The sequence below is a fragment of the Penaeus monodon genome, chromosome 13, assembly GCF_015228065.2.
Source record: "Penaeus monodon isolate SGIC_2016 chromosome 13, NSTDA_Pmon_1, whole genome shotgun sequence".
NCBI classification, from domain to species: domain Eukaryota; kingdom Metazoa; phylum Arthropoda; class Malacostraca; order Decapoda; family Penaeidae; genus Penaeus; species Penaeus monodon.
Genome location: NC_051398.1, coordinates 3,746,184 through 3,761,677, shown reverse-complemented (window position 1 = coordinate 3,761,677; position 15,494 = coordinate 3,746,184). Strand labels below are relative to the sequence as shown.

General features: G+C 38.5%; 1 protein-coding gene across 1 annotated transcript in view; it reads left to right on the top strand.

Annotated features, from left to right (window-relative positions):
- LOC119580462 (rRNA 2'-O-methyltransferase fibrillarin-like) overlaps positions 1-13,884 on the top strand; it is a 15,086-nt gene extending 1,202 nt beyond the window's left edge. The window contains exons 2-6 of the mRNA XM_037928611.1: positions 2,486-2,686; positions 3,045-3,214; positions 6,545-6,712; positions 13,339-13,473; positions 13,861-13,884. Of these exons, the coding sequence (XP_037784539.1) occupies positions 2,486-2,686; positions 3,045-3,214; positions 6,545-6,712; positions 13,339-13,473; positions 13,861-13,884 (698 nt within the window). The remainder of the gene's footprint in view (positions 1-2,485; positions 2,687-3,044; positions 3,215-6,544; positions 6,713-13,338; positions 13,474-13,860) is intronic.
- The last annotated feature ends 1,610 nt before the right edge of the window (positions 13,885-15,494 follow it).

Sequence of the window (15,494 nt, the reverse complement as noted above, 5' to 3'; positions counted from 1 at the left end):
ATGGTTAAAGACCCCCCTGAAAAAGAAAGAAAAAAAACCCTGTTTTAAAAACCAGGGTGGGGGTCTTCTAAACATTTACTAATTTTTTTTTTTTATTTTTATTTTTTATGAGATTGGTATTATGGTATGGTCATTTAAATTCTTTATAATGTCAGATTTTTATTGTTTCTTTATTCGTTATTATTTTCTTACTGTGTTTAGAATCAGATGATGTCTTTTACAAGCTGATAGTTAAAGCTTGATTAAATCTATGAGACTGATGTTTGCTATTGTTGAATAGATACTAACCTGCCAGTACTTTACATATATAAAGTGATTTTGACTGGCATTGTCTAAATCTTTTTATCCTGTATGAATGTATTGCAGATAACGATCCTCTTGAATTATGCAGATTGAGTAAGCATGGGGTGGAATAGCTTATTTAGAATTCTGATGATAGGAGGCTATGCAAATTTTAAGTGGTTCTTATTGATTGAAATATGATTGTATTGATTAAACTCTAGTAATAAAGATCGATAAGATGAACAAAATGAATTATGATATATTTATTTTAGGGCACTTCGTTAGAATTTCATCAAATGACAGGTGTAAATAGATGTAGTTATCTTTTCAATACATTGAGTGTGACGATATTGATAATTATGATATTGATATTGATAATGTGATGATATTGATATTGATAATATGATATTGATAATGTGATGATATTGATAGTTTGATGATATTGATAATTATGATAAGTGTGATGATATTTATGGTGATAGTATTGATGTTGGCTGTGATCAGTATGATTATAATGATGACAGTGATTATGATAATAATGTAATGAAAATGATGATGAGGATGATACTGATGAACCATATGGAACTTGAGTAAATTCTGGTATAGTAAATCTTGGAGTGATTCCGTTGTCCAGAATTTAAAAGAGAATATAGGTAGCTAGATTATTCATGCGTAGTTTTTCATATCCGCGAGTGACAGGAGGCGATACGGGCTTAGAGTTTTTTGTGATGGCAAAAGAGGGCACTAAATGGAAAGAATAGTCATGTAGACTCTAATTGTATATTTATTATATAAGAAGATTCCTTCTTTGCACTAAAATGAATATATAATGAAAACCAGGAAACGTGTTGATCAGAATAAGAAACAAGTTTTTTTCTTTTCTCTTCTTTTCTTTTTTCCTTTTTTTTTTTTTTCTTTTTTTTCATTTCCTTTTTCTTTATCTTTTTCCTTTTTTCTTTTCTTCCTGTTTCTAGTTCAGGTTGTTGGTGGTTATTGCTTACCCATGAGCCATAGATGTTGAGGTTTGAGGTTTCAGTTGGCCATCTGCAATCTTGTGGTTATGTCCAGCCTCACCCCCCCCCCCCCTCCTCTCTCTCTCTCTCTCTCTCTCTCTCTCTCTCTCTCTCTCTCTCTCTCTCTCTCTCTCTCTCTCTCTCTCTCTCTCTCTCTCTCTCTCTCTCTCTCTCTCTCTCTCTCTAACTTTCTAACTTTCTAACTTTCTCTTTCTCTTTCTCTTTCTCTTTCTCTTTCTCTTTCTCTTTCTCTTTCCTCTCTCCCCTTCTCTCCCCTTTCTCCCCTTTCTCCCCTATCCTCTCTCTCTCTTCTCTCTCTCTCTCTCTCCTCTCTCCTCTCTCTCTCTCCCCCCCCTCCATTTCCCTTTCTCTCTCCCTCCATCTCTCTCTTTCTCTTCTTTCTCTCTTCCTCTTTCTTTCTCTTTCCTTCTCCTCTTTCTCTCTTTCTCTCTTTTCTCTCTCTCTCTCTCTCTCTCTCTCTCTCTCTCTCTCTCTCTCTCTCTCTCTCTCTCTCTCTCTCTCTCTCTCTCTCTCTCTCTCTCTCTCTCTCCCTGAATGTATTTAATATTCAATCACCTTGTAAATAAATAAGATATACCAGCATGTTAAGCCTTTGCCTTTAACCAAAGTTTGTATATTTACTCTATTAAGAATAAAGAGTTAATATAAGCACAAAGTAAGGATAATAGGCAACAGATGAATCTGGTGTGATAGTATTTATAATGTAGTTTTTTTTTCTGGAACTGCCTTGGTGAAAATAGCAAAGTCAGTCCTTTCTTTTATTTTCTTTCATTCTGGACTTGCGTGGCTGCTCTTTTTTTCAGAGTTAATAATTTAATGAGTTCATGTCAGCTGTTGTCTGTGTAAGTTATGTGAAATGGAATAAAGATTAAAGGATCTCAATTTCTTTCTTGTTTGTGTGTATGTTTTATTTTAGTTAATTCATTTTGTTTTCTCTTTTTTTTTGCTGCTCTATTGTTTGTGTGTTTGTGGGGTATCTTGTAGTGAAATTCAGTTTGAGTTTGAGTTACACTTGTTGAGTTAATGTTTACAGGTAAGGTAGACCTTGTACAGATTTATTTTTGTTAGAAAATACATCTACGAACAAGGCTACAGTTGACGAGAGAGGTTCAGGTGATGCAACTCATCAGACAACTGCAAATGCTAATCCCTATGTATTTAATCCGCAGATGATATCATCAGAATGAAACAGGGAGGGAGGGGAGGCAAAGGAGGGGGGAGGGGAGGAAGAGGAAGGGGTGGAAGGGCCCAGGCAGCAGCAGCGGCCGCAGCGGCGGCAGCAACAGCAGCGACGTCAAGAAGAAATGCTGGAGCTGTGAGAGGACGGGGACGTGGGGTGCGTGTCCTTTCATCAAAGATTAACACCAGAGGTAAAAGGCATTTGGTCCTCTCTCTCTCTCTCGGTCTCTCTGTCTCTGTTTCTGTCTGTCTCTGTCTCTCTGTCTCTGTCTGTTTCTGTCTCTGTCTCTCTGTCTCTCTGACTCAGTCTTTCTCTCTCTCTCTCTCTCTCTCTCGGCTCGTTCTCTCTCTTCCATCTCTTCTCTCCTCCTTCTCTCTCTCTCTCTCTCTCTCTCTCTCTCTCTCTCTCTCCTTCCTTCTCACTTTCATTTGTGTTTTGAAGTTTGAAAGTAGATGAGAACAAGTTTGATTATAGTAATCTTTGTAAACAAAAGTTCCTAATTCTTTTCTTATCGTGATGTACCTTTTAAACTCTTCCTAATGGCACAGGGGTTGCCCGTGGAAGAGGCAATGCAGCAGCACAAGGAAGGCAGCTGGTCTCGAGAGGGAGAGGTGCTAACATAGCCGTGAGAGGGAGAGGGACACAGAGGGGCAACGCCAGGGGCATATCCAAAGGAAGGAGAGCGCTCACAACGAGACCGTTAGACAACACTGCAGTGGTAAATGTGAACGTTAATCATTATCTGTTTTAGGCAATGCCAAGATGGTATCTCTGACCATGACTTTGTATTGAAATTAAGTATGCCCGTGAGTTCCTGTTCCTGTTTTTTTTTTCCCCCTTTCTTTTTTCTTTTCTCCTCTCTCTCTCTCTCTCTCTCTCTCTCTCTCTCTCTCTCTCTCTCTCTCTATCTCTCTCTCTATCTCTATCTCTATCTCTCTCTCTCTCTCTATCTCTCTCTCTCTCTTTCTCTCTTATTTCTCTTTCTCTGTCTTCCTCTCTCTCTCGCTCTCCTCGCTCCTCCTCTCTCTCTCTCTCATCTCTCTCTCACTCTCTCTCTCTCTCTCTCTATCCGCTCTCTCTCTCTCTCTGCTCTCTTCTCGTCATCCTCTCTCTCTCTCTCTCTCCTCGTCTCTCCTCTCTCCGTCTCTCTCCTCTCTCTCTCTCTCTCCTTATCTTCTCTCTCTCTCTCTCTCTTTGGTCTCGTCATCTCTCTCTCTCTCTCTCGTCTCTCCTCGTCTCATCATCCTCTCTCTCATCCTCTCTCTCTCTCCATCTCTCTCTCTTCTCTCTCCATCTCCCTCTCTCTCTCTCTCATCTCTCCTCTCATCCAATCTCTCTCCTCCCTCTCTCTCTCTCACCTCTCTATCTCTCTCTCTCTCTCTCTCTCTCTCATCTCTCTCTCTCTCTCTCCTCTCTCTCCTCTCTCTCTCTCTCTCTCTCTCTCTCTCTCTTCTCTCTCTCTCTCTCTCACTTCCCCCCTCTCTCTCTTCTCTCTCTCTCCACCATCCTCTCTCTCTCTCTCTCTCTCTCTCTCTCTCTCATCTCCTCTCTCTCACTCTCCTCTCTCTCTCTCTCTCTCTCTCTCTCTTCTTTGCTCTCTCTCTCGTTCACAGCTCGGTCTCTCTCTCACTTCTCTCTCTCTCTCATCTCTCTCATCTCTCTCTCCTCTCTCTCTCTCTCTCTCTCTCTCCTTCTCTCCCTCCTCTCTCTTCTCTCTCTCACTCTCTCTCTCTCTCTCTCTCTCTTTCTCTCTTCTCTCCTCTCTCTCTCCGCTCTCTCTCTCTCCATCTCTCTTCTCTCTCTCTCTCTCTCCATCTCCATCTCTCTCTCTCTCTCCATCTCCATCTCTCTCTCCTCCCTCCCTCTCTCTCTCCTTCTCTCTCTCTCTCTCTCTCTCTCATTCTCTCTCTCTCTCTCCTCTCCTACTCTCTCTCTCTCTCTTCCACTCTCTCTCCTCTCTCTTCTCTTCTCTCTCTCTCGTCTCTCTCTCTCCTCTCCGCTCTCTCTCTCGCTCTCTCTCTCTCTTCTCTCTCTCTCCTCTCTCCAATCTCTCTCTCTATCTCCTTCTCTCTCTCTCTCTCCTTCTCTCTCTCTCTCCCCTTCTCTCGCACTCTCTCCTCCTCCTCTCTCTCTCTTCTCTCATCTCTCTGTCATCTCCCTCTCTCTCTATCTCTCTCTCTCTTCTCTTCCATCTCTCTCGCTCTCCATCTCTCTCTCTCTCCATCTCTCTCTTCTCTTTTCCCCCCCCCCTCTCTCTCTCTCCATCTCTCTCTCTCCGCTATCTCTCTCTCTCTCATCTCCGCTCTCATCAATCTCTCGTTCTCTCCTCCATCTCTCGTTCTCTCTCCATCTCTCGTTCTCTCGCTCGCTCTCCCTCTCTCCGTCTCGCTCTCTCTCTCTCTCTCTCCTCTCTCTCTCTCTCCATCTCTCGTTCTCTCTCCATCTCTCGTTCTCTCTCCATCTCTCGTTCTCTTCTCAATCTCTCGGTGCTCCTCTCTCTCACTCTCCCTCTCCTCTCCTTCTCTCCCTTATCCTCCCTCACCCTCTCCTCTCCCTCTCTCTCTCTCTCCATCCCTCCATCCGTCTCTCTCTCTCTCTCTCCATCCCTCCATCCGTCTCTCTCTCTCTCTCTCGCTCGTCTCTCTCCTCAATCTCTACTCTCTCTCCCACTCTCTCCCTCCATCTCCCTATCTCTCTCACATCTTTCCCCCCCCCACTCCTCTCTCTCCATTCTCTTCTCTCTCTCCATCTCTCTCTCTCTCCCATCTCTCTCTCGCTCATCCTCTCTCTCTCTCTCTATCTCTTCTCCCTCTCCCCTCTCGCATCATCTCTCTGTCTCTCTCATCTCTCTCATCTCTCTCTCTCTGCCTCTCTCTCTCTCTCTCTCTCTCTCTCTCTCTCTCTCGCTCTCCTCTCTCTCTCCGTTCTCTCTCTCTCTCCTCTCTTCGCTCCTCTCTCTCTCTTGTGGTGGAACAGTGCATATTTTTGTATGAATTATTATTGATATATAACTAGTAGAGTTTCTTCATAATAGGTATGGAAATGGAAACCAAGGTACTATGGTGCATGTGTGAGAAATGAAAATAGACTGGAAAAAATAAATGTCACAATATTTGTATGCAATTTCATGCTTTAAAATTTTGATTAATAAGAATAAGATTACATCATAAACCATAAAAAATAAGTGCTTCCCCACACTAATTTCCTTAATTTGGAGGTTTTTATTTTTCATAACTCACTTTAGGTGCTCTGAACCTTTTCCAAGATATTATGTATACATCACTGTCTTTTGTCCAAATGTGTGTTGTCCAAACAGGTCTGCAACATTGTTTAAAGCACAGACACTGACACTCTTACTCTCACTGTCACTCTCACTCACTTTTCCAGTTCTTTTTCTCTGTCAGTGTATTGGACAAGTTTTAAGTAGTCACAGGGATATGTATCAGCATAACAAAGCAATAAGGGGTACAGCAAACCAAAACGTTTGGAGCAGTACTGTGGTAGATTAAAACACATACCAGAAAATAAGACACCAAAATAAGTTGAGTGTGATGTTCATCATCACCATCATCATCAGTCATCAGTCATTAGTCATCAGTCATCAGTTATCATCATCATTATGATGTTATTGATATAATAGTAATAACGAAAGTAAAAAAAAATTCTGAAAAATTAAGGAATTGGGTTAAGTGTTGATATCAGGTAGGCCTAGTAATTGACTTCTTGGTGACTAAGTGCGTGTGGAGCCTTTTTATGCGTAGAGAAAATTAATAAAACAAAATTGTAGCGGACAGTATATGTACGCATTGCTGTCCTGTTCTTAGAGAATTACTAGCTTAGATAGATGAGACAGACAGATTTTTATTTATTTGTTTGTTTTTTTATTTATTTTTTATTTTTTTTAGTTCTCAGAGGTGTTTTACTTACTTTTTTACATCAGGTTTTGTAAATGTAGACTGTACATTGTTTTTGAAGCATTGTATTATTAATTTGTAATTATTGTTCATGTCAGTCTTTGTTTTCACCTCTTAACTCTCCTCTCCTCTAGGGTGCAAACAGACAGGTGAGAGGGAGAGATGCAATGGTGAGGCAGCAGCTGATGAAGAGGAAAATCCAGCAGGCACGCAGGACCCTGGCCGCTTCCCAGCAGAACAATAGAAGGCAGGCCAGGCTGAGTGCCATTGATGCCAGGAGGGGCATGACAGGAGCAGTAAAGGTATGCCCCTTTTTCTTCTTTCATTTTATATTTTATTTTATTTTATTTTTTTTACTAAGTGTGGGTGTGTTTGTGTTTGTCTGCTCTGGGTATGCAATGGTGGGGGCATATGTGTTGGCACAAGGAAGGGCATGACAAGAGGGGTTAATGGTATGCCCTTTTTCTTTTTCTTCTTCTTCTTCTTGTGATTTATATATATATATATATATATAATATATCTTATCAATATATATATATATTATATATCTCTATATATATATATCTATATACCACACATATATATATATATTGATATATATATATATATATATACCACACACCTTATATATATCTATTATATATATATCTATATATATATATATATATATATTATATTAATGATATATACTGATATTATTAATATATATATAGACATATATATATATATATATATATTTAATATTGTATTGTATATGTCTAATTGTCTATGTTATGTCTTATATAGATATATATATTAATCTAATATATATATATAGATATATATATATATAATATATTATTGATATATATTATATCATATATACAAATAAATATCATATATTATTTATATATTTATTTATATATATATAATTTAATATTCTTATATCTTGTATATAATAATATATATATATCTGTATCTCTATTATCTATGTAATATATTACTCTATTATTATATATAATATATATTCTTATATATATAGATATATATATATATCTATTATTATATATAATATATTATATATATATATATATATTATATATATATAGTATATATTCTTATATAATATATATATATTATAGATCTATATATATATAATATATATTGTTCGATATATATACTATATATATATATAATATACTATATCATGTATCTATATATATATGTCTATATATATCTACATATTATATATATATATATATATTATAATATATGTATCTATATATATATATATATATATATATATTATATATATATTATATATACTCTATATATGATACTATATATCTCTCCCTATATATCTCTATTATCTATTTCTCTCTCTCTCTCTCCATATATATCCTCACCTCTCTATCTTTATCTTATATCTCTCTATCCGTCTATCTCTCTATATCTATATCGTCTATCTCTAACTCCCTCTCTCTCGTATACATTATAGCTCTGCATATATATATCTTCTATATATCTCTATGTATTCTCTATACTATCTCCATATATATCCTTCTCTCTTACATCTATTATACTCTATATATCTCTCTATATATTATATATTCCATACTCTATTCCTATTATATATCTCTCCTATATATATATATATATCTCTCATCCATATCTATATCTATCTAGTCTAATCTCCTCTATCTATATTATATATATATCTATCATCTACATCTGCTCTTCCCTCTCTCTCTCTATATATATATAATAGAATATATATATATATATGTCTCTACATATATTATATATATATCTCATCTCTCTCTCTATATATTATATATTCTAATCTCTATCGATCTACCTTATATTACACTATATCCCTCTCTATCTCTATATATCTCTATCTCTAGATTCTATTATTATTATATATTCTATCTATATATTATGTTCTTCTATCTGTTATATATATCTGTATCGCATATATGTATCTTTACTCTCCTCTCTCTCTATCTCTATCTCAAATCTTCCATCTCTCTCTCTCTATATCTGTATATCTCTCTCTCTATCTCTCTGTCTCCTCTAGCGCTTCTCTATATCTATTCTATTTCTATCTTCTCTATCACTCCTGCTCTCCTGTCTTATTCTTCATATGTCTATCTCTCCCTATATCTCTGTATATTATATCTCTATATCGCTAGCTATCTCTCTATTATATCTTCGATCTCGATATCTACTCTCTCATTCCTAGTCTCTCTCCGGTCTCTCTCCTGTCTCTCTCTCTATCTCTCTCTCTCTCTCTCTGTCTATCTCTCTCATATATAATATATATATATATATTATCTATATATCTCCTCATCATCATCAAGGGGCTACCGCCGACGGGCGCATGGCCGCATCCCCACTTCGCTTCCAGCCATGGGGATCCCTCGAGGTGAGTCTCCAGGCAGGCCACTGCCCATCTCTAGTTACCTTGCGCCAGTCTCTCGAGCTGCCCAAGCCATGATCTCCTAGGATCGCGTCCCAACCGTTCCTCCTCCACCCAGGGTTTCCTCGCAAGAGAGACAACCTGATTGGCAGGTTCGTCCATAGGGTGCGAGGCTAGGTGGGCCATTATAGCCTGAGTTGGCGATCCCGGCTTATGCAAGTAACAGTCCCTGCCGTCTCATCACGGTGCAACCGCCGGTTGGACACGTGGTCCCAGCCAACTGTACCCATGATCCAGCGAAGGGCCTTGTTACAAAAGAATCAAGGCGAGACTCCAAGCACTGGATAGTGTCCAGGTTTCCCGCTTCCCATATAGCAAACTGGAGTATCAAGGCCTTGAAGACATCGCAGCTTGGTCCCTTCTGCATAGGTACACATCTCGAACGCTGCTTGTTGATCGCGTTCCTGCTCCTGTTGCAGACCAATCCGTCTACTGACTTCCTGTCTGACCCCCCAGAAGATATGGACTACGTACCATGTATTGTCAAACTTTCCTGTGACTTCAACGTCCTCGCCGCAAGCATGGATCGCTGAACGGGTTCCCTAACAGGCCCCCAAAGTCCTGATCTTGGTCCTTGGTCCCATAGACCTCTAGGCCTAGGGGCTTCGCCTCATTGCTAATTCATCAAGAGCCACCACAAGTGCTCCGAAGGACTCAGATAGGATGGCAACAATCGGCCGGCAAAGTCAGTCCGAGACCTTAATATGCTAGTGTTGCTCCGCACTGACTTTTGGCTAGTAGCTCTGCCCTTATCCAGTCCATGCAAGTGTTAAAATGTGGGTGCAAGGACACGCCGTGCCTCACCCCTTAATTAACAGGGCAGAAGTTCGACATACCCCCACACACTTTCAGCACTTTCAGTACCATTATAGAGGCTTCTACAGGCCATAATCTGTGTTGGAATTCCCCTGACCTCAGATCTCCCATACGATTCCCGTGCCCGAGTCAACGCCTCTTGAGGGCGATGTAAGGCTGCAAGCAACCACGACCAACTCCCAACGGCGTTCCCCAATTACTCGAAGCGCTCGTATACGTCTATTGTGGACTTGCCAGGAATAAATCCAACTGCTTGCTCGGTCTCTGGTGGCCTCAGTATGTGGTTGCGGATCCTTTTTCAGAAGAATTTGATCGAGAACCTTGCCTGTATGCTGAGCAGTGTAATGCCACGGTAGTTTTTACAGTCCCATCGATCCCCTTCCCCTTCCAGAAGGGATTACCACGCCCTCAGCGGTCAGGGGAATGGTATCCCAGACTGCCAAGGCAGTCAGTATGTATGCGGCCCCCGAGCCATAGTTCACCCCAGCCTTTGCAGTTCAAGCAGGATATCACATATGCCTGCGCTTTCCCACTCTTCAGCTTAGAATCGCCAGCCTAACCTCTGTAGGGTAAGGAGGTTCATCGCGATGGTGTCCTGCACAGGCAACTGAGACAATCGCTTGCTCCAAGCTACTGTTGGAGGGTCCACCTGGTACAAACTGTTCAAATACTCAGCCAAACTTCACAGAACCCAACAGATCTGAGATATCCTCGCACCGCTGATCGAACTGCAGTCATCTGTGAGGCTGGCTTAGGGTTTCAAGTTTTTCTCAGGCTTGGTAGTGCAGGGCGAAGGTCATTTCCAAGAATGGCCTGCGACCTCCTCAGCAAGATTCCTGATGAACTGTTCCTGGTCCCTTCTCAGCAGTGTCCGAGCCCGCCCTACGCACCTGGACCGCTCAGCTTGATTCCATATTCAGCCGAGCCTTGCGACCGCTTCCAGGGCCTCTATGCTCCGGGGAGATGGTACTTCTGCTTGTCCTTGGGCGGACGCCCTAATGGACTCCTGAGCTGCCTTCGATGTTACGCGCCTTGAAGGACTCCCACGAGCAACTGGGTCCTCAAGTTGTTGTTTCTGTGAGTCGGTCAGAAGACTGCCCGTGGCGACCCACTGCCACTCTTGCTCCCTTAGTCTGTCCCAGTGAAACCCCCTAGGGTGGCAGTGGAGTGCGGGAGTTTTGAAGTGGAACCCGCAGGGTAGCCACAAGCAGCCTAATGGTCGGTGCCACAGAATCTCCGCACTATCCTGTAAACCTGCAGTCTAGGAGGATCCTCCATCGCGTGCTGACAAATGTGGTCGACCCTTGGCCACATTACCCGTATCGCTGTACCAAATCCCGCGATGCGAGTTGGAGCGCTGGTACCAGAGCCAGAGATCCTCCTATTTATCTATATTATATAGTATATATATAGATATCTATATATATATATATATTTATTATATATTATATATATTATATATATATATATAATGTATATATATCTATATATATATATGTTATATATATAGGTAATATAGCTATATATGTATATTTATATTATTATATATATATATATATATATTATCTATATATATATATATATATATAATCTGATATCTACTCATTATAGATAATATATATATATATATATTATCTATTATAGAATATATACATCTATATATATCTCTTAGAGTATAATATATATAATATATCTATATATTATTTATATATATCTATAATATATATATATATCTATATATATATCTATAGATATGTATATATATATATATAAATGTATATATATCATATATATATGTGTTTATATGTATATTATATGTATATATATGTATATAGGTCTATGTATATCTACTATGTATCTCTATGGAGATATTGTCTATATATATAATGTCTATATATATATATATATATATATCTCTATAATCTATATAATATATATATCTCTTTTATTTAGTGTCTATACTGTCTCTAAGAGTCTATCTCTCTGTGGGTATCTATCGTACTCTCTCTATCCATATCCTATATCTCCCTATATATCTATCAACATATCTCATCTACTCTCTCTAGATAATATATATCTATTATATCTCTCTATATTATATATCTATATACATCTATACTCATATATACCATATATATATATACCTTATATCGTACATATATCATATATCTATATACATCGATTACTCTCTCCCTATATATACTACCTATTCTATATCTATATATCTTAATATCTCATATATATATATATCTATCTCTATATACCTCTCTCTACTATCTAATACATCTATATATATACATCTATCTACATCTATATATATATATTTATATCTCTACTCTTATATCTATCTCTATATCTCCACTGATATCTCATATATATCTCTCCCATATTATCGTCCAATATATGACCCTATATCTCCATCTATACATAATATATCTATAGAATCTTATATATATAGATATATATCTAATATTAATTATATATACATACATATATATACATACTATATATACCTCATTATATACATACAATCTATATATCTATCTACATATTATTATCTATATATCATATATATATATCTATATATATAATATAATATCTTATCTATATCGTCATACAGATATATATATCTCTATTATCTATATTATATATATAGCTATATATTATATCCTAGATTAAGATTAGATATAATATCTATATTCTATTATCCATATATATATATATACTCGCTATATATCGCATCCATATATATTACTATATATACATTATATTATACATATAATATACTCCATATATATCTACATTATATATACCATATATATATACATATATAATTATACATATATATCATTATATTAGACATGATATATTACATATATATAACATATATACTATCCATATTATCTACATATATACATATTACTCTTATATATATATTCTATATAATTATAGACTATATAAATATATATATAAGTATATATATTATATATATTATAATATATATTTATATATATATCTACATCCTACTACTACATACATACTACATCATACAGACATACATACATATATTATATATATAATATTATCTAGATATATAAGTATATCTATATATATCTAGTTCGAGATATGTATGTATGTATGTAAAGTATGTTATGTAAGATATTACTATATATACTCGTCATAATATCTATCTATATATCTCTCTCATCTATATAATATATATATATAGATATATCTAATATATATATACCCTACTCCATATATATATATATATATATATAATATACTATATATCTATATATCTTGATATATATCTATATAGAGTATATAATTATATATAATAATATATCTATATATGACTGAGTGTGGTGTGTTGTGTGTGTGTGTGGGGTTTGTGTGGTGTGTTTGTGTGTGTGAGTGAGGGAGTGAGTGCGTGAGTGAGTGAGTGAGTGAGTGCGTGCTGAGAGCTAGTGAGCGTGAGAGTGAATGAGAGTTGTAGTGTTTTGGGTATCCATTGGTGTCAACATATTGTTGGTTTGGATTTGGACATGGGTGTAGATGTGGTGTTTTTGTTTATAAGTCTGTCTTTGTGTGAATGCATGTTTGCATTATCCATTTGCTATGAGTACCAGCACACTCCCGCTCTTGCAGCAGACCAAAGGAAATCTGGGGACTCCCCTGAAAGTGCGTGTGGGCAACGGAACAGTGGTAAGAGGCCTGCGCTCCGACCAGCTCCTCCTGCACAAGATTAGACAACGGCAAAAGATCGACGTGTTGAAGGATAAGGTAGGTTATCCCGGGGCCGAAAGTGATTGATTTTAGGTAATAAGTTTCAAATCCATGTTTGTTTGGCATAGATGGGATGCAATAGACTATCAAAAAGCGAGTGATTGTTGAAAGTCTGTGGGTCTTGTTAAATTTAAAACGTAAACATGGATGTTACAAAAATTATACTCAAAAGTTTTTTCTTGATCTCTTCTTCTTTCTATCTTTCTTTCTTTCTTTTTTTTTTTTTTTTTTTTTTTTTTACTCGTAGTTGTACTCCTTTATTAAGTTTCATAACTGTCTATCTCTACCACCTCTCCACATTTTTAGTCTCCCTTATTACATTTGTGTTCCTCATCTAATGTTAAATACAAGTCTTATCTCTTTTGCTGCGTTATTTTTGGCAAGAAGGTGAGAACGCAGTCAAGATGAGCGACCTATCAAAGGCCCGGCTCTGTGGTGTCTCTCGTCCTCCCAGAGGGCCTACATCAGCATAAAGAATAACAGTGCTTTCCGTCACAGTCCGCCCAAATGTACTTTTGGGTTTGGATAATGTTGGTGTCTGAAAAGGTAATAAAGGAAGATCTTTCGTCTTCTTCTTCTTCTATTCTCCTCCTCTCTTCTTCTCCTTCTCCTTCTCCTTCCTCCTTCTCCTTCTCGCTCTTCCTCTCCTCCTCCTCCTCCTCCTCCTCCTCCTCCTCCTCTCCTTCTCTCTCTCCTTCTCTCTCTCCTTCTCTCTCTCCCCCTCTCTCCTCTCTCTCTCCTCCTCTCCTCCTCTCTCCCTTCTTCTCTTTTTCTTCTCCTCCTCCTCCTCCTTCTCCTCTCCTTCTCCTTCTCCGTTCTCCTTCTCCTTCCCTTCTCCCCCTCTTCTCCTCCTCCTCCTCCTCCTCCTCCTCCTCCTCCTCCTCCTCCTCCTCCTCTCCTCCTCCTCCTCCTCCTCCTACTCCTCCTCCTCCTTCCTTCTCTTCCCTGCTCTTCCTTCTCCTTTTAATCTCCGCTTACTGTTTATTCATGCAGTTGGCAAAATAACATCGAGAGAGAACAGAGTGAGTGAGTGGTGTCCAGGATATTTTTCTGGACTATTAACGCTGTGCTTGTCTAATTGTGATGATGAGCTCATTCCTCTTTTTAAGTGAGTGCCATTATATAAAGATTTTTTTTCCCTCCAGTTAACATCTTGCAGGGTTTATGTGATACAGTATGGAAACACTTACACAAAGTGACAGATTGGGTGGCGTAGTGAATATAAAATACAGCTCACATCACGCGTGGAACAACAAGCCAGTAAGGCAGAGTAGCTTTCATAGACATTAATGGCAATAGGCAGAACAGCATTTCACGATTATTACTGAATAGGTCAAAGGAAGGTTTAGACTGAGAATGATTTGTCTTTTTAGTAACTGATAATGTTTTAATTTCTGTTTTTTACTTTTTTAGGAGCTAAACCAGACAGAGGCCAGATTGAATCGAACAGAGTGTTCGAACTCTAACGCGGGTAGCCCCACCTACTTCCACTGTTGTCATGAGCATGTTCGCCACAGCCGCCACCTCTGAGCCAGCTTCCAGTGTCTGATATGCAACAAGCTCACCAAGATGAACATCATCACAAGCAAGACCCCGATCCAAGGCTGGCAGTCCATGTCCAACTCTTCCCCTCATGGCCACCTCTTCCCAAGAAATGGCGTTCCTCCCCCAGACCTCACCGGCGATTCTTGCCCAAAGGTACAGAGGAGATTGTGTGCTACAGGGCAAAGACGCGGTCACCCTTAACAGTGGCCCCGACCTGGTGTGAAGGCTTTCCCGCCATGTCCCAATTCAGACCTCCAGATCCCTTAGGAACTCTTCACTGAAGAGCGGATGGTCCCACTGCTTGAAGGCCCCCACCCCCCCCATCCCCTCAATCCTCAGCTCAGACATTGTATTTGAAGAGAGTTTCGGATTTTTTTATTTTCTTGTGTGCGCGTGCATATTAAATTTGTATGTGTGTTTGTGGGTACGTACGTTTTGACAGATCTGATTGTTTGTCCTGAAGATACATCTTG